General features: G+C 42.6%; 2 protein-coding genes across 3 annotated transcripts in view; one reads left to right on the top strand and one right to left on the bottom strand.

Annotated features, from left to right (window-relative positions):
- Window positions 1-8,426, bottom strand: part of SDSL (serine dehydratase like) — a 51,079-nt gene extending 42,653 nt beyond the window's left edge. Inside the window, exon 1 of the mRNA XM_069961414.1 lies at window positions 8,334-8,426. The gene's annotated coding sequence lies outside the window, so the exon portion shown is untranslated. The remainder of the gene's footprint in view (window positions 1-8,333) is intronic.
- The window catches only part of LOC138785442 (L-serine dehydratase/L-threonine deaminase-like), a 77,877-nt gene extending 59,818 nt beyond the window's left edge, over window positions 1-18,059 (top strand). Inside the window, exons 1-8 of one of the 2 annotated variants that reach the window (XM_069961409.1) lie at window positions 6,862-6,969; window positions 9,640-9,798; window positions 10,322-10,361; window positions 11,604-11,743; window positions 14,003-14,094; window positions 14,735-14,962; window positions 15,285-15,409; window positions 17,432-18,059. In XM_069961409.1, the coding sequence (XP_069817510.1) occupies window positions 9,646-9,798; window positions 10,322-10,361; window positions 11,604-11,743; window positions 14,003-14,094; window positions 14,735-14,962; window positions 15,285-15,409; window positions 17,432-17,640 (987 nt within the window). In that variant the 5' untranslated portion in view covers window positions 6,862-6,969; window positions 9,640-9,645 and the 3' untranslated portion in view covers window positions 17,641-18,059. Of the gene's footprint in view, window positions 1-6,861; window positions 6,970-9,639; window positions 9,799-10,321; window positions 10,362-11,603; window positions 11,744-14,002; window positions 14,095-14,734; window positions 14,963-15,284; window positions 15,410-17,431 lie in introns of those variants that run through there. The other variant, XM_069961411.1, reaches the window with a different exon arrangement.
- Window positions 18,060-18,193: the final 134 nt, after the last annotated feature.

The following is an 18,193-nucleotide window of genomic DNA, read 5'->3' as shown; positions in this document are numbered from 1 at the left end:
CTTCAATGTACGGCCCTCTACATAGATAGACAGTAATCCGTACTAGGGCCTGTCTTTTTTTTTTTTGAGGCACAGATCACAGCTCCATAACAACGTGTCAACGGGGCCACTGAAATGCACGGGCCACATTGCGGACATGTGAATGAGGCCTGAGTTACAAAGTCAAAGTACTGCAGCACTCTTGTCTGTGGCTTATATTACGAAGCGGTATGGAGTATTATATATGGTTATCTCCCCATCTCGCTGACATCAGTACACATATGGCACCGCACATGCATTGGGCAACTAAGTACTCACTGTATCTTCATATGAAAACTTTTTCTTTTATTTTTCCAGTGATGCAGTGTATAACATAGGCTCACAGCTGATGTACCATAGTCCTCAGACACACCACATTCCTGTGGCCCTGACCTGGGAGTGCGGTGCGTCTGGGTGTCTGAGGACTATGGTACATCAGCTGGTAAAAGTTTATCAGTAGATAAATCCTCCTTATGGCTTTTAAAGACCGTGCCCTCCAATTAAGCCCTAACCTCGCCCAGCCTCCCCCTCACTTATCTCAGTAAGACACCGTTCACACTGAGCAAGAACGTCGGAATTCTGCGGCAGAGCGCTCTGCTGCGGAATCCCGACGTGCTCAGTGTGCTGCTTTGAGTGAATGAGAGGGCGCACGCATCTGCTTCCTCCCCTCTCTGCTCAAAGAAATGACATGTCATTTCTCTGAGCGGAGAGCTGAGTACGGCGGGATTCAACGGTGAAGCACTCCGCCGCGGAATTCCGACATTTTTGCTTAGTGTGAACAGGGCCTAATGATGGTGAATTAAAAATCCACAACACCCCAGAACAATAGATTGGATGATGGTTGCCATGGTTATGAGCGTTATGTGGTTGCTTGTGATGACGATCACAGGGCCTCAGAGATGTGTCCCCCGCAGTATTCCGCTGCTCCCTGCTGCGCCGGGTGGAAGTGAGGTCAAAGATCCCCGGCCTAACCAGAAGTCCCAGATTGGATGTTTCATCCTCAGTTCCTGCACGGCCAGGAGCAGTAACCGAGGATAAAACATTTGCTGTAGTGTAGTAGACGCTCTGTGCCGGACATCTGTTGTTTTGGCCTACAGACCTCCAGCACAGAGTGTCTACTACACTACACTACAGCAAATGTTTTATGCTCGACTACTGCTCCTGGCCGTGCAGGAACTGAGGATAAAACGTCCTTCTCGGCATGCGACCAGGTGTCATTGAAAATGGTTGTGTCTTGAACAGGCGTGTCATAGGTTCGCCATGCCAATGGTTCAATGCCCTAGGTTCCAGGTGTTTCCCTTGTTAAATTATTCCATACTGGTAATACTGGAATCTGAAGGGCAGTCTGTGAAAACAAAGTAGATTCCCACAACAGCCGAACAGCCGGTGACCAAGAATGTGAAAAGGGGGGTGGGGGTGTCATTTGCACTTGAAAGTGAGCAATTACTTGCAGTAAAGTGGAAAGACATCCACATAGTCTCCACTGTTTATACAGATACCAAGGTGGCAGAGAGAAGAAGACTTCGGGTATTATTACATGAAGCGATCGTTCGCCAATCAGCAATTAACGATCTGAAACGACCGCTATGGGGAACGAGCTGAAATCGTTCACCCAACTACACGGAACTTTTAAGTGTAAAAGTTAAAATAAAAGTGTGGTTATTAGTAAAAAGCCCCCTCCCCTAATAAAAGTCTGAATTACCCCCCTTTTCCCATGTTATTAATAAAAATAAACAAATAAATAAATAAACATGTTTGGTATCGCCGTGTGCGTAATCGCCCGAACTATTAATTAATCACATTCCTGATCTTGCACGGTAAATGGCGTAAGCGCAAAAAAAATCCCAAAATTGCGCGGTTTTGGTCGCATCGAATCTAGAAAAATTGTAATACAAAGCGATCAAAAAGTCGCATATGCGCAATCAAGGTACCGATAGAAAGAACACATCATGGCGCAAAAAATGACACCTCACACAGCCCCATAGACCAAAGGATAAAAGCGCTATAAGCCTGGGAATGGAGCGATTTTTAGGAACATAAATTTGTTAACAATGGTTTGAATTTTTTACAGGCCATCAGATAAAAGAAAAGTTATACATGTTATATATCGTTGTAATAGTAACGACTTGAGGAAGATATATAACAAGTCATTTTTATCCCAGGGCGAACGGCGTAAAAACGAAAAAAAAAACAAATAAAAGAAATGCATTTTTTTTTTTTCATTTTCACCACACATTGAATTTTTTCTGGTTTCACAGTGTACTTTATGAAAAAATTCAGCCTGTCATTGCAAAGTACAATTAGTGGCGCAAAAAATAAGGGCTCATGTGGGTTTCTAGGTGAAAAAATGCAAGTGCTATGGCCTTTTAAACACAAGGAGGAAAAAACGAAAGTGCAAAAATTTTAATTGGCCGGGTCCTCTAAGGGTTAAAAAGCGCTCAGGAACCTCTTGTTCACCATTTTTCAGTGCCAGGTACAGATGATTAGGTAGGTGCCTTCTAATTGACTCCACTGTACCTGGACAATTCTATGACTATGAGACTCTCAGAGCATCACTTTCTACATATCCTTTCCCTGCCACCCAAAAATATTTCCTCCAAAAAAGATGACAGGTTTGTAGAATACACAAAAGTAAGAGAGATACCTGTTATCTTCTGCCCCATGTCACAATTAAGACCAGGCCTCTGCAATTGCAATTGATAAAACATTCTGCCCTTTTGTAGAATCAGTGGAGCAACGTCACAGAGGGGAGGGGATATGGTCACACTGGGGGGCATCAGTCCCACCCCCAGTGCTCTGAGCCAGGCCGGAGCATGGGAAAAGAGCGTGAGCACCAGCCTGGCTCGGAGCACTGGGGGCAGGCTGGCAACCCCCCAGTGTGATAAAACCCCCTCCTCTCTGTCATACGGCTCCATTAGAATCAATGTAGGGGCTTCACAAAGGGGACATGGTAACACTGAGGGCGGCAGGCCTGCCCCCAGTGCTCCAAGCCAGGCCGGTACTTTGGAAAAGACCGACGCAGAGCGTGAGAACCAGATGGCATTTCAAAAAAAGACTGGTGGAAGGGCAAAGTCCCGAAAGAGTCTGTCCCAGGAGTAGCACACCTGCTGACCCCCCTCCCCTTCATGCTTCCTTGGAAATAAACTACTTGATCCTACAACGTTGAGTGCAAGCACTTTTCCTTTCCCTGCATTGTTGGATTCTACTATGTCCTCTGAGCACTGCCGCAATCTACTATTACTGACTTGTTGTCACCTATACTTCATCGAACTCTTTCCAGGGCTGCTGTGAGCGGTCTGTTTCTTCCTGCAGTTATGTTTTTAAAAAAAAACGACCACCCCAGTTGGATCTTCTCTCCGACACCAAGTGGCTAAGGTTTAAAAAAAATAAAAGATGTACCTGATGGTACATTTGCTTTTTAAAGTTATGTTTACACGGGATAAGACAATGGCCGTTATTTTACACAGCCATGTCAAACAATGGTCATTGTCTTAAATATGACACCCGGCTGATACTCCAGTATCAGCTGGATGAACATCACTTTATTTTAATTGGAACGTGGTCACATTCGTGTGCACGTGCTCCAATTTGCCATAGCCCACAATGTAAAGTGCAGCCGGGAGCCATACTTTACACTGTAAGCACAGGCTATATTGTATTGCCGCTGTGTCTGTCAGCGTAGTGTCCAGAGGCTGGAGGCGCTACCGGGAGACAGACCAGTACACCAGGAGCCATGGAGGAGGCCATAGGAGGGCAACGACCCAGCAGCAGGATCGCCTTTGTGCAAGGAGAAACACTGCCAGAACCCTGCAAAATGACCTCCAGCAAGTCATGCATGTGCCCGTGTCTACACAAACAGAAACAAACTCCATGAATATGGTATGAGGGCCCAACGTCCACAGATGGGGGGGGGTGCTCACAGCCCAACACCGTGCAGGACACTTGGCATTTGCCAGAGAACGCCAGGATTAGCAATTTCACCACTGGTGCCCTGTGCTCTTCACAGCTATGAAGCTATGGATTGGCCCGTCTGTTCCGCAGACCTGAATCCGATTGAGCACATCTGGGACATGATGTCTCGCTCTATCCACCAACGTCACCACAGACTGTCCAGGAGGTGGCGGATGCTTTAGTCCAGGTCCAGGAAGGAGATCCCTCAGGAGACCATCCGCCACCTCATCAGGAACATGCCCAGGCATTGTAGGGAGGTCATACAGGCACGTGGAGGCCACACATAATAGCCTTATTTTTACTTGTTTTAAAAAGGGGTTATCCAGTGCTACAAAACATGGCCACTTTCTTTCAGAGACAACATGACTCTTGTCCCCAGTTCAAGAGTGGTTTGCAATTAAGCTTCATTCACTTCAATGGAACTGAGCAGCAAAACCTGCACCCAAACTGGAGACAAGAGTGGTGCTGCCTCTGGAAGAAAGTGGCCATGTTTTTGTAACACTGGATAACCCCTTTGAGGACTTTACATCAAAGTTGGCTCAGCCTGTAGTGTGTTTTTCCATTTTAATTTCGGTGTAACTCCAAATCCAAGCCTCCATTGGAAATTTGATTTCCATTGATGATCTTTGTGTGATTTTGTTGTCAGCACATTCAACTTTGTACAGAACAAAGAATTCAATGGGAATATTTCATTCCTTCAGATCTAGGATGTATCTGTAGGTGTGTGTGTGCATATCTATATGTGTTTGTATACCCAGACTATATGTAGGCAGCGCTGCTTTACTATTCATTATCAGTAAACAATGACACACCTTCGAAAAAGAATAGTCTGTCTCCCTTCTTTTGTCTAAATGTTAATCAATCTTTTTGTTCAGGGTAAAATAATCATTATTGTATTGTAATCAACATTTCTGAACAATAAATCTTTCAGCTGTTTTTTTTGTTTGCTTGTTAGTTTTTTGGTTTAGAGTACACTCAGAGAAGATCATGCATTTTGTAAAGATTTGCACCAGATAAGATTAGATCAGTGTCTACAGATATGTACCTTCCCTGTCTAAACACATTACATATATATGGCTTTGATGTTAGAATTTCTAGGAGATTATAGTAAAGGTCCCCATACACCTTAGGTCCCTATTACAGGGCCCAACATAATGTAATCGAGCACTGATACACAGCTCGATTATTGTGCAGAAAGGCTGTATGTGTATATATGTATGTATATATATATATATATATATATATATATATATATATATAAAATTACCAATGTCTGTGCTTTGGTGTAAAAATGATTAAATGATGTACTTACCTGTCAAGGCTCCCCCAGTGTCCTCCAGCCTTGTTCCTGTGTTCCCCGCTGACCACAGCCGCCTCTGGGACTTCTGTTTCCTTCTTTGAAGTGACAGACTGCTCAGCCAATCACTGACAGAGATGGGACAACGCCGAGGCCAGTGATTGGTTGAACAGCCCGTCACTTCAGAGACAGGTTCATAAGTGCGGCTGCAGTGAACGAAGAACACAGGAACAAGGCAGCGGGATATCGGAGGAGCCTGGACAGGTAAGTATAATCTGTATTTTTTTCTTTAAACTAGTAGCAGCTGTCAGCTGTGCATTGCTATTACACTTGCTATATACTTCAGAAATCCAGGGATAAATCCTTGTGAACATACCCTAATAACATCCAACACTTTCTGCAAATTTATACAACGCTTGCCCATAAACTCAGGGGCATCGAGCTCTCCTAAGGGCCTCTGCCTCTTTGTATTACCAATCTATGATAGTCCTAACACCTGGACCAGTTACTATGACATGTTCACTTATGTGGAACGTCCCCACTATGTTCTTGACCGCTGCAGATATTGCCTGCATGTGGCTAATAAAGTCGGTTTACAGTTATCCTTATGGGTGAGTGCCGCTGTACTTTCATCTTCTTAAAGTGACGCTGGTTACTGACATGTCGTATGTCAGATTAGGGCACATGTATCAATATATTTACTCTGATTTTCTTGCCTAAATACACAGAAAAAATGGCATTTGCACTGAACTTCATTTATATGAGGACCCTGCGTGCGCCAGTATTTATGGTGCACATATGGAATGGTTGTTTAACGTGTAAATCAATGGCGTCTATCATACATATAGATCTGGATCGGTCATGCGTTTTTATTATTAATGGAAGCCACAATGCAGATGTGAACAGAGCAGACCTGAATAATAAAATAAAACACAAGTGTGCATGCAGTCTAGTACACCTTCCCAGTAGTAGGCACAGTCCGTTCCGTTTGTTCTGCCATACGATGGTAATAATAGCAATGTACAGTGAGTCCGTAAACATGTTGTTGCAGTGTGAGCTGACGCTGATGCCTTGTTTTTAGGACATATATCCTTATATCTCTAGGCACAGCATTCCTGAGTGTTTACCTGCTTTGCCTATTCTACAAAAAGGAACATACCTGAGTGTTTTTAACCCAGACCTTAAACCTTTTACACAGCCTGCAGCCCCCTCCTCCCTGCCTGGGAATCTCAGCGCTGTCTTTTAACTGCTATTCGTCTGAGAGGCTCCTTCTCCCCCTCGTCATATTTACTATGTTCTCCAGTAACCAGTCTGACCAGCTTGAGCCGGTCTATGATGTAACAGCAGTGCAACCAAGGAGGGGGGGGGGGGTCCCTTTGGACCTGCAAAGGGGTCTTTGCCCTCCTATTGGTAAATGACCCTTAAAATAGCCAGCATTTCCTTTAGCTGCCTGTTACCTCCCACCACTGGACCCTTTTGGTATTGTCTAAGACTAACATCTCCTTTAGCTGTAAAATCTTGTCAGCTGTGCATGCAGATAGGAGGGAGGGCGGGAGGGAGGAGTGCTGGGGGTGTGCTCCTCACTGGGCTCTGATTGGTGGCAGGGAATGGTCCTGGGCCTATAAGTTTATCAGTGGGAAGCATCCTTCACCAAGCAGCAAGCAAATCATCTTCAAACCACAGCATCTATCCTCAAGCAGCAGGTAAGCAATGCAGCACCTTCATCAGGGGGTAGGGGAGCTATACCGCACCTTCATCAGGGGGTAGGGGAGCTATACCGCAACTTCATCAGTTGGTAGGGGAGCTATACAGCACCTTCATCAGGTGGTAGGGGAGCTATACCGCACCTTCATCAGGTGGTAGGGGGCTATACCGCACCTTCATCAGGTGGTAGGGGGGCTATACCGCACCTTCATCCGGCGGTAGGTGAGCTATACCGCACCTTTATCCGGCAGTAAGTGAGCTATACCGCACCTTCATTAGGCAGTAGGTGAGCTACACCGCACCTTCATCAGTCAGTAGGGGAGCTATACCGCACCTTCATCAGGGGGTAGGGGAGCTATACCACACCTTTATCAGGCAGTAGGTGAGCTATATCGCACCTTCATCAGGCACTAGGTGAGCTATACCGCACCTTCATCAGGCACTAGGTGAGCTATACCGCACCTTCATCAGGCAATAGGAGAGATATACCGCACCTTCAATAAGCAGTAGATAAGCTATGCCACACTCTCACTCTAATGCTGAATTACAGATTTAACTCTACTCTAGACTGTCCAGTCATACTGGTTTCACACACTGCAGTTTTTTTGCAATTGCCGTTTTTGAGCCAAAACCAGAAGTGAATTCAAAGTAATGGGTAAAATAAAGGAAGCGCTTCTATGTCTCCTACCTGCCGGATCCACTCCTGGCTTTGGCTCAAAAACTGCTGTGACAATTTTCCCAAAAAATCACCATGTGTGATTCCAGCATTAGTCAGTGAAACAGGTAAAGAGGACAATGCATCATTGTATCATTTCAGGAACCTTAGGAAACTAGATGGTGAATCGTATAACTCATATAGATTATAATAATAATAATAATAATTTGTATAGATTCTATTCAAACAGATAATAATAATAATGGTAATCAGCATCACCACAATATTATAGTAATGATTAGAATTATTACACCGTCCCTAGGTGGACCATTTTCTGCAGACTGCAAATATTCCTTGAATATTGTTTTTCCCCCTTTTTCCATTAGTTTTTTTTTCTTTCCTTTGTTGTTTTTTTTTTTTTTTTTTTTTTGTTTTACAGTCTTTTCACTCCAATGTTTAGTTTTAGAAAAGGTTAGAAGCAATATGAGAAAATATTATTTTACTGAAAGAGTAGTAGATTCTTGTAACACACTTCCTGCAGATGTGGTTGGTAAATCACATCTGGGATAAACATATAACTAATATCATTCTATTATTCATATTATTTTATTTCCTATTAAATCAATGTACTATTAATACAGCGTTCAAAGATATTTTTGTTAGGAAAAAAAAAAACTATCTTAATAAACTGTAATTCATTGCACTTACTTGCCTGGCCGTGAGAAGTTCTGAGGATCTTTGAATACAGATGATACTTCTTGCTGTTAGCACATGCAGCAGTGCATCATGGGAAATCTTTTCTAACAAGAATGCTGGTTCCTAGGAAACTTGAAATACAAAGAAGAATGGGGACTGACTAGAATTTTCTAGTGCTGTGCATAAAAATTTTTTTTACAGGGCAGAGTCACACGGCGGCGGTGGACAGTAGAGCGTACAGTAGCAGAGAGAAGAATAGCTTTGCTTTATACAGTGCTATAGAATATAGGACAGGACAAGGTCTGGTTTACCTAACAGTTGCGTAGTGTATTTGTATTTATGTGCTGTGCCTTATATCATGCACTTTACGTTTGATCGGTTTTATTGTAGTTGACATTGAAGTCACATATGCAAATATTATTTCAATTATTTTTCACAAACTGCTATACAGCTAACACCTCTGTGCCACAAGATGGCGCACTTGTATAAAGACTGGCTTGCCTTTCCCAAGCTAAACTATAGACATTTATGGAATGGGATGTGATTGATTGATCAGAAAGTGATTGATTGTGGTAAACATCACATTTCTATATACAGTGGTGCCTTGGATTACGAGCATAATTCGTTCCGGGACCGTTATTGTAAACCAAATCCACTCTTAAAGCAAAGCAAATTTACCCATAAGGAATCATAGAAATGCAGACAATTGGTTCAACACCCCAAAAATTGTGATTTTATATTCTGAATAACATGTAAAACAAATGAATCAAACATTTATAAGCAGCACTGATGTGAAGTGCCAGAAAGTTACAGTACATAGATTTGTAATTTACTTCTATTTGAAATTCTAAAGTCTTCCAGTACTTATCAGCTGCTGTATGTCCCTGCAGTAAGTGGTGCATTCTTTACAGTCTGACACAGTGCTCTCTTCTGCCACCTCTGTCTATGTCAGGAACTATCCAAAGCAGGAGTTTTCTATGGGGATTTGCTATTGATTTAGACAGTTCCTGTCATGGACAGAGGTGGCAGCAGAGAGCACTGTGTCAGACCGGAGAGAATACTTCACTTCCTGCAGGACATACAGCAGCTGATAAGTATGGGAAGACTTGAAATTTTTTAATAGGAGTAATTTACAAATCTATATAACTTTCTGGTATCAGTTGATTTGTTTTTTTTTCTTCTTTTGCCAGAGTGCCCCTTTTAAAGGACCCATAATCATTCACTTTTTGTTAAAGCACAATCCAAAAGGCCACTTCACTAATGAATAAACAACTAGTATAATAGACATGAACTGTTATATTTTCTTACCACTTTATAGATCATCATGCCAGAAATGAGCAGTCTCCATCTGAACACTCCACTAAGAGACAGCGTGCCTATGACCAAACTATCTGGCACCAAGGTGTACCTAAAGCTTGACAATGCACAACCAACGGGATCCTTCAAAATCCGTGGGATTGGTCATCTCTGTAAAACAGTAAGTAAAAGAAGAAGAAAAAACCGTCAACCTTCATATTAAATAGTAAACTTGTATGGCATTACGGTCTGCAAAAACATTATATTAAAGAATTTTCCTTTGAATTACTTGGGCCCAGCAAGTGCCAGAGATTTGTAATTTAGTTCTAATAAAAAATATCCAGTCTTCCAGTAGTTATCAGTATGTATGTATCAGTATCAGCTGTATGTCCTGCAGAAAGTGGTGTATACTCTCCAGTCTGACACAGTGCTCTCTGCTGCCACCTCTGTCCAGAGCAGTAGCAAATCCCCATTGAAAACCTCTTCTGCTCTCAAGACTGGAAAGAATACAATACTTCCTGCAGGACATACAGCAGCTGATAAGTACTGGGACAATGGAGATTTTTTTATAAGAAGTAAATTACAAATTTTTGGCACCAGTGGATTTAAAAGATTTCTTTTTGTGAACTATACCTTTAAATGGGTCCAAAAAGTTATTTCTTTGTAGTTCATCAGAATGAATGTTGTGTGTTTCTATCTTACAGTGGGCAGAACGTGGCTGTAAACATTTCGTATGTTCGTCAGGTGAGTTTCTTTGTGAATTCATCTTTTTGCTACAGTTTCTAATAGGACAATTTCTTTGATCTATCACGTGTAGAAATAAGCGAACCTGGAGCATGCTTGAGTCGATCCGACCCCGAACTTTCGGCATTTGATTAGCTGTGGCTGCTGAAGTTGGATAAAGCCCTAAGGCTATGTGGAAAACATGGATATAGTCATTGGCTGTATCCATGTTTTCCAGACAACCCTAGAGCTTTATCCAAGTTCAGCAGCCCCAGCTAATCAAATACCGAACGTTCGGGTTCGGATCACTCGAACCCGATTCGCTCATCTCTAATCATGTGCCATAGTGCCTTAAAAGGGTTGTAAAGCGAAAATCTTTTTTTTTTTTTTTCAAATCAACTGGTGAGAGAAAGTCATATAGATTTGTAATTGACTTCTTTTAAAAAACCTCAAGTCCTCCCATACTTATTAGCTGTTGTACATCATGCAGGAAATGTTTTATTTTCAGTCTGACACAGTGCTCTCTGCTGACATCTCTGGCCGAGACAGGAACTCTGTCTCAGTTTTCTATGAATCCCCATAGAAAACCTCTCCTGCTCTGGACAGTTCCTGTCTCGGCCAGAGATGGCAGCAGAGAGTACAGTGTCTGACTGAAAATAAAACATTTCCTGCATGACATACAGCAGCTAATAAGTATGGGAAGACTGGAGATTTTTTAATAGAAGTAAATTACAAATCTATATAACTTTCTGACACCAGTTTATTCGAAAGAAAAAGATTTTCGCTGGATTACCCATTTAAAGCCAATGGGATTGTACTTTTCTTACCATAGATGTTTACTCTCTCTCTCCAACAAGAATAAAGTTCCCTAAAATGCTTCTTATCCACCAAAATATATGTAGCTTGCTTGGACAGATCATATAACACAATGGAGTCCCATCCATTCCAGTGCAGGCATTGACTAGGATATACCAATCTGAACAGAAGATACTAAACTATAGTTTGAACATCATATTGATAGAATCAGTTAACTATGAAGTTCAGCCGGAACCCATTGACATAATATAGAAACTAGTTCCCCAGATTTATCAAAGGGTGTAACATATATGGTGTAAACTGCCCACAGCAACCAATCACAGCTCAGCTTTCACTTTACCAGAGCTGAAAGCTGAGCTATGATTGGTTGCTGCCCGCCACCCCTACACACTTTCCTCCCTCTGGTACACCATATGGTTTGACGTATGTTTTTTGTTTTTTGTATAGGAGGTAATGCTGGCCTGGCAGCTGCCTATAGTGCCCGCATGTTGTCCATCCCTGCCACTATTCTTGTACCAGTTACCACTCCAAGCTTTACCATTCAGAGAGTCAAAGATGAAGGTGCTACAGTCTGCGTGGTGGGAGAGGTAAGTATTAAAAAGCTCTAAAAATAAGAGTATATTTACCAAACTACTAAAAAGAGTCAGTGGGGGCAATTAATAAAACACTGTAGTAATTCTTAATGTAAACTTAGACTAGACAGTCCTATTGGCCTTTTATATGAGCCGAGAGCGTCACTAGAAATGTTCCTGCGGCTGATAATCGGCCTGTGTAAAAGTGACAGCGATCAGTAAAAAGACCAGGCAAACCAATTGTCGGCTGATCATCTGTTTAGAGCAGGCTCTAAAATTTATTGTTTTTGGTCGCACATCTTTCTTTTTAAACAGGGTTTGTGCAGCCAATAACCATAAAGGAAAACTGACAGCACAGATATGTATATAGTAGGGTCTGGGATGGGATGTATATATCTGTGCTGTCAGTTTCCAGATCACCAGCAGTCTATACTTACCATCTAGGCTGCTTGCGATCTGGCATCTGTCTTCTCCAGTCCTCCGGCCACCGGCTGTAACTTCAGGCTGCTGCCTCCCCTGGAATGAATGACATCTGGAGGAGGCAGGGTCTGAAGATACCGCTGGCGGCCAGAAGACTGGAGAAGTCAGATACCGGATCACAAGCAGCCTGGATGGTAAGTATAGACTGCTGGTGATCTGGAAACTGACAGCACAGATATATACATATCACAGACCCTAATATATACATTTCTGTGCTGTCAGTTTCCAGCACTGTATGAAGGACACAGTGATTGGAGCTCGTTCGCGGCCCCTGCGCTAAAAGGACCCTAAGGGTCCTATTAATAACACAGAGCGATTTTTAACAATTAACGGCTAACGATAAACGATTGCAAACGAGATTGTTTATCGTTAACCTGAAATTGTTCACCATATTACACAGAACGATAATCGTTAGCTATGATCGTTACTACGTGACCCCTTTCACAATTTGCGGCAAAATAGTGGCAAAAATTCATCATTAATGGAAAATAAATGCCATATGTGAACAAAGCCTAAGGCCAGGGCCACACTGCATTTTTGCTGTCCGTTTAACGGGAAAAAAGAGGGATGCAAAAACAGATGCAGTTGTATGCCATCCGTTTTCCATTGACTTACACAATAAAAAAAAAAAAAAAACGGATTGAAACATCTATTTTTTTAATTTTTTTAATTGACCACATTTTCCTGTACGTTAAAATTAAACGTTGAAAAACGGATACAGAGAAATGGATGCAAAAACGCAGTGTGAACCTAGCCTACACTGACATGAACGGCTGACACTTTTTGCACCTTTCTGTACAAATTCTCTAAAAATTGGGTGTGGGTAATGGAATGGCAATATGCACAGCACAGTCATTGATAGTATGACCCTTTTTTTATTTGGCACAAGATCATAGTGTAAGGAAAGCCTAAAGGCAAGTGCTTAACCTGTCAAACCTGTTTAGTCCAGTTTCAGCCTGTCTGGTCTAATATTATCCTGTCTAAATTTAGGAGAGTATTACTAAATCCTCCCCGGTGTGTTCTATATTGCGGCTTTGAAAATATCCAGAACATGTACAAGTATGCTTGGGACATAGAGATGAGTCTGACCATACAAACAAGAAAGAATGATGAGACTGACCTGTCAGAGATCCAGACCGCTTTGCAATAAAACACATCAATAACATGGGTCCAGAGAATGCAATATTAGTCACAGCCCAGATGCTATGTTAAAGGGGTTGTCCAGCAAAAATCTTTTTTTTTCAAACCCACTGGTGTCAGAAAGTTATATAGATTTGTAATTTACTTCCATTTAAAAATCCCAAGTCTTCCCATACTTATCAGCTGCTGTATGTCCTACAGGAAGTGGTGTTTTCTTTTCATTCTGACACAGTGCTCTCTGCTGACACAGGAACTGTCCAGAGCAGGAAGAGTTTTCAATAGGAATTTGATGCTGCTCTGGCCAGTCCCTGTCTGGGACAGAGGTGGCAGCAGAGAGCACTGTGTCAGACAACAGAAAAACACATTTCATGCAGGACATACAGCAGCTGATAAATATGGGAAGACTTGAGATTTTTTTAAAAGCTGTAAATTACAAATCTCTATAACTTTCTGAAACCAGTTTATTTGAAAGAAAAAGATTTTCGCTGAATAACACCTCCCTTTATTGCACCAGAGTTCCCATAATGGCCCCTAAAAACTACTGTGTGTTATGTGTGCAATTCTACATGTAAATGACAGTAGTTAGTGTAACAGCCATGTATCACAATACAGTCTTTAGAGCTTTGTCCTCACAAAACCTATTTCTTCTTGCAGATGCTGGATGATACTATTGAACATGCTAAGGAGCTGGTGAAGAATAACCCAGGATGGGTGTACATCCCTCCATTCGATGACCCCTTAATATGGTACGACATATTTGAAAAGATTTTTGGGGAGATTTATCAAACATGGTGTAAAGTGAGACTGGCTTAGTTGCCCCTAGCAACCAATCAGATTCCACCTTACATTCCTCATAGACTCTTTGGAAAATGAGAGGTGGAATCTGATTGGTTGCTAGGGGCAACTGAGCTAGTTTCACTATACACCATGTTTGATAAATCTCCCCCTCTATTTTTATTATTGTTAGAATAAGAAGCCTACGTCTTTCTTAGGCTGCGTTTTTGCTGTCCGTTTAACTGATCCGTTTAATCTTAAAAAAAGGATGAATTTATGTGCATCCGTTCTTCCATTGACTTCCATTACTACAAAAAGGTATCAAAACACGTTTGTTTTTTTTAGCGTACACAAAAACTTGGTCCCCCAGGTAGTTGTGTACACCAAAAACTGCATGAGTTTTGATCCGTTTTTTTAAATTACGGAAGTCAATGGAAAAACAGATGCACACAAATGCATCCGTTTTTTCCCCCATTAAACGGACAACAAAAATGCAGTGTGAACACAGCCTTATTTGGAACATTTCAGACATTGATGTCCCATGTAAAGTGACTTACAGAAATGTGGCAAATTCTTCCAGGTTATATTATACATCACCTTTATCTTTAACAGGGAAGGCCACACCTCACTGGTGAAAGAAATGAAGGAAAGTCTTCCCTCTAAGCCAGGAGCCATTGTCCTCTCAGTTGGTGGTGGTGGTATGCTCTGCGGAGTGGTCCAAGGCCTCCAGGAAGTGGGATGGAATGATGTTCCCATAATTGCAATGGAGACTAAAGGCGCTCACAGTCTCAATGCTGCACTAGCCGAAGGAAAACTGGTGACTCTTCCAGAAATTACCAGGTAAATATATACGTATGAATTAAGCCATTACTATTATTAAAAAAAAAAAAAAAACTTACCTACCAAACCTTAAAGGAGTTATACAGGGTTAGAGGCGAGCGAATCACTTTGTACCTATCTGCATCTCACTCATCAGGCTGCAGACTGGGAAGTCTGTGCCGCTCTGTGTAGTAATGTAGTATTCAATGAAACCAAGCTGCAATACCACACACAAACTGAGGATAAGAGTGGTGCTGTTTCTAAAAGTAACCCATTTACTGGATGTGTATGGTTTAGGTGGCATGCATTGTTTAAAAAAACTTACTCTTTTATCCTGTCTTAGTGTGGCAAAGACATTGGGAGCCAAGACTGTAGGCGCACAAACACTGAAAGTGGCTAAAGAGCATCCAGTTGTCTCCGAAGTCATCACAGACCAAGACGCTGTAGTAGCAATTGAAAGGTTCCTTGGTAAGTAAGAAAAGAGAGTGAAAGCCATGGTGCAATAAGCATAAGAGATTGTATATAAATATAAGATTATATTAAAATTAGGACCAAATATAATATCTATGTATGAGCTAGTATTAGCTAGACAAGGGAAATCTGCTTTACAATATGTAATGACAGTGTACGGTTGTGTTCCCGTTTCGGAATAAATATCAGGTAAAGGTGGTCGTCTTATTAAAGGAGAAGTCTGGCGGATTATAAAATCCTGCAGCAGGCAGGGGGGAAATTGATTACAAGTACTAATTTACCTGACCCCATGCCCATGGTGAGTGGTGGGACTGGCCGCAGTCGGAGTTGTGATGAAAAGACCTGTCCAGGCTGATGGACTACCCGCTCAGCCAATCAGTGACTAGAGTCCCCCCCAGTCACTGATTCGCTGAATGGCCAATCCATCAACCGGGTCATGATGTGTTAGCGGCGGGGGTCGCGAAGCAAATACCGACGCTCATCGTGGGCACGGGGAGAAGTTAGTACTTGTAATCAACTCACCCCCAACCCCTGTCAGTGGCAGGATTTTAAAATCCATTGGACTTCTCCTTTAAATAGACGAACGCTGATAAGGATCATAATCATTATTAGCGATCGTCTACATTATGAGACAGCTGCCTTTACCTGATATTTTCCAGAAGTTAGAACTTAGTCTATGGGTAGGCTCACACTCGGCACAGTTCTTCCATCTCTCCGGGTTCATATGCCACTCAACCCCATACATAAAATTAAAGTGTCGCTGTCATTTTTTTTTTTTTTTTTTTTTTTTTAGTACAGGTGATTTTAAGAAACTTTGTAATTGGGTTTATGATGCAAATCTGCCATTATCTGCATTCAAAAAGACTTTCCCCAGGTACCCCCCTCCCTCCTCTCTCTCATTCATTGCTCATTATCAGAAATCATGTCTTGTTACATCAGTCAGGCCCTGTCTGTTCTATGGAGAGGGGAGGGGGAGGAGGAAGGAGGGAGATTAGTCGGCAGCAGAGAACAAAGGATTACACAGCAGAGCTATGTAAAAGTTGGTATTCAGAGGTCAGTGCTGACTTAAAGAGGATGTACCACCAGGTACATCCTCTTTAACCTGAACCGACAGATCGATGGGCGCCGACACGGGCAAGCTGGTGCAGCGGTCCGTTTTTCGGACCGAGGCCCGGTTCCCGTGCACGGCGCCGTTTGATCCATCGGTACCGTCCGGTGCTCAAGCACTGGAGGTCGGCCGGCCGGGCCGCCCCCAGTGGGAGGGAATTCCCTCCCCTGTATGACGCGGCTCGCTTAGAATGAATGGAGCCGCGTCATACAGGGGAGGGAATTCCCTCCCACTGAGGGCGGGCCAGCCTACCTCCAGTGCTTGAGCACCGGCCGGTACCGCTGGATCGGACGGCGCCGTGCACGGGAATCGGGCAGCGGTCCGAAAAACAGACCGCGGCACCAGCTTCCCTGTGCCGGCGCCGACCGATCCGTGGATTCAGGTTAAAGAGGATGTACCAGGTGGTACATCCTCTTTAAGAGGGGATAGCCTGGTGATGGAGCTGTAAATTAACTCTTTGTTGTCTTGTTTTGGTGCCTCATCTCCCTCCTCCCCTCTCCATAGAGAACAATAAAGACTGGGGAGAGAGCTTCAAACTGCTTTTTCATGATAAAAATGCATATTTCAGCTAATTTAAACAGGTACACTAAGCCCCCACACCGGACCCCAGTGGTGCTCTGCTATAGCGCAGATGCCAATAATACTTGTGTCAAGATATGAAAAGTATGAGGCACTCACCATGAAATTTCGTGAGTTCAATAATTGTGCACATACAGCAACCAAATACAGCAAGCTATAGCAGTAATGATACTGCTGCATTCAGTTGTTGTTTGTACACAATAAAGGAACTCACAGAAATTAGGGTGAGTGCCGCTTAATTTTCACATATTACCCCATGTACTATGTAATGACCCATCCTATAGCTTTCATTCTATGCGTTTTGCTGACTTGCCTGTTGTCCATCTTTTTAGATGATGAGAAAATGCTTGTTGAACCAGCCTGCGGTGCCGCTCTTGCTGCGGTTTACAGCGATGTGATCGGGAAGCTGCAGAAGGAAGGCAAGCTCAACCAAGATCTCTCATCTGTGGTCATTATCGTGTGCGGCGGAAACAACATCACCCTCACACAACTTTTCCGACTTAAAGAGCAGTTGGGCATCGAGTCGGTCAGTGCTGCATAGAGAGACCTTGCCTTCTAGGACTATAAGTCACAGTACCAGTTTCCCGGGAATTGCATCAACTCCAGTATTACCAAGGACATGTTCTTTGCAAACAAAAATTTAGTCCACATTCCTAAACTAGTTGTCCTGAGATGGCTATGGTGATGGGTACAGAGTGCCAGTCACAGGTGGCTGTGTAGAAACTCTGTGCTACATGCCAGACATGTCAGCACTCATCCAAGCTTCTCCTCTGGCATCCAGAGACGATATCTTTGTTACAGCCTATATGTTTGCATAAAGCTTAGCTAGACAGTAGCGAGATGAACGTTATATTTATTGGAGTAGCCCAAGTCGAATAAAAAAGCCTATTAGATGAAAGTATCTCAATGTAACCACTACCTCTATGTTCTGTGAATAGATTGTTTGAGTATATAGAAATAGCAGCTTCTCAGAGTTGTTTCATGTGCGTCTAATACCGGATCTTTCCAATGTAATCTAGATGTTTTATGTTTAAACTACTATGCAACATTAAACTGCATTTACTGCCGAACATCTCTGACGCTTAAACCTCTCC

This window comes from Dendropsophus ebraccatus, chromosome 3 (genome assembly GCF_027789765.1).
Source record: "Dendropsophus ebraccatus isolate aDenEbr1 chromosome 3, aDenEbr1.pat, whole genome shotgun sequence".
Lineage (NCBI taxonomy): Eukaryota > Metazoa > Chordata > Amphibia > Anura > Hylidae > Dendropsophus > Dendropsophus ebraccatus.
The sequence above is the reverse complement of the archived record's forward strand: the minus strand, read 5'-3'. Positions and strand labels throughout refer to the sequence as shown.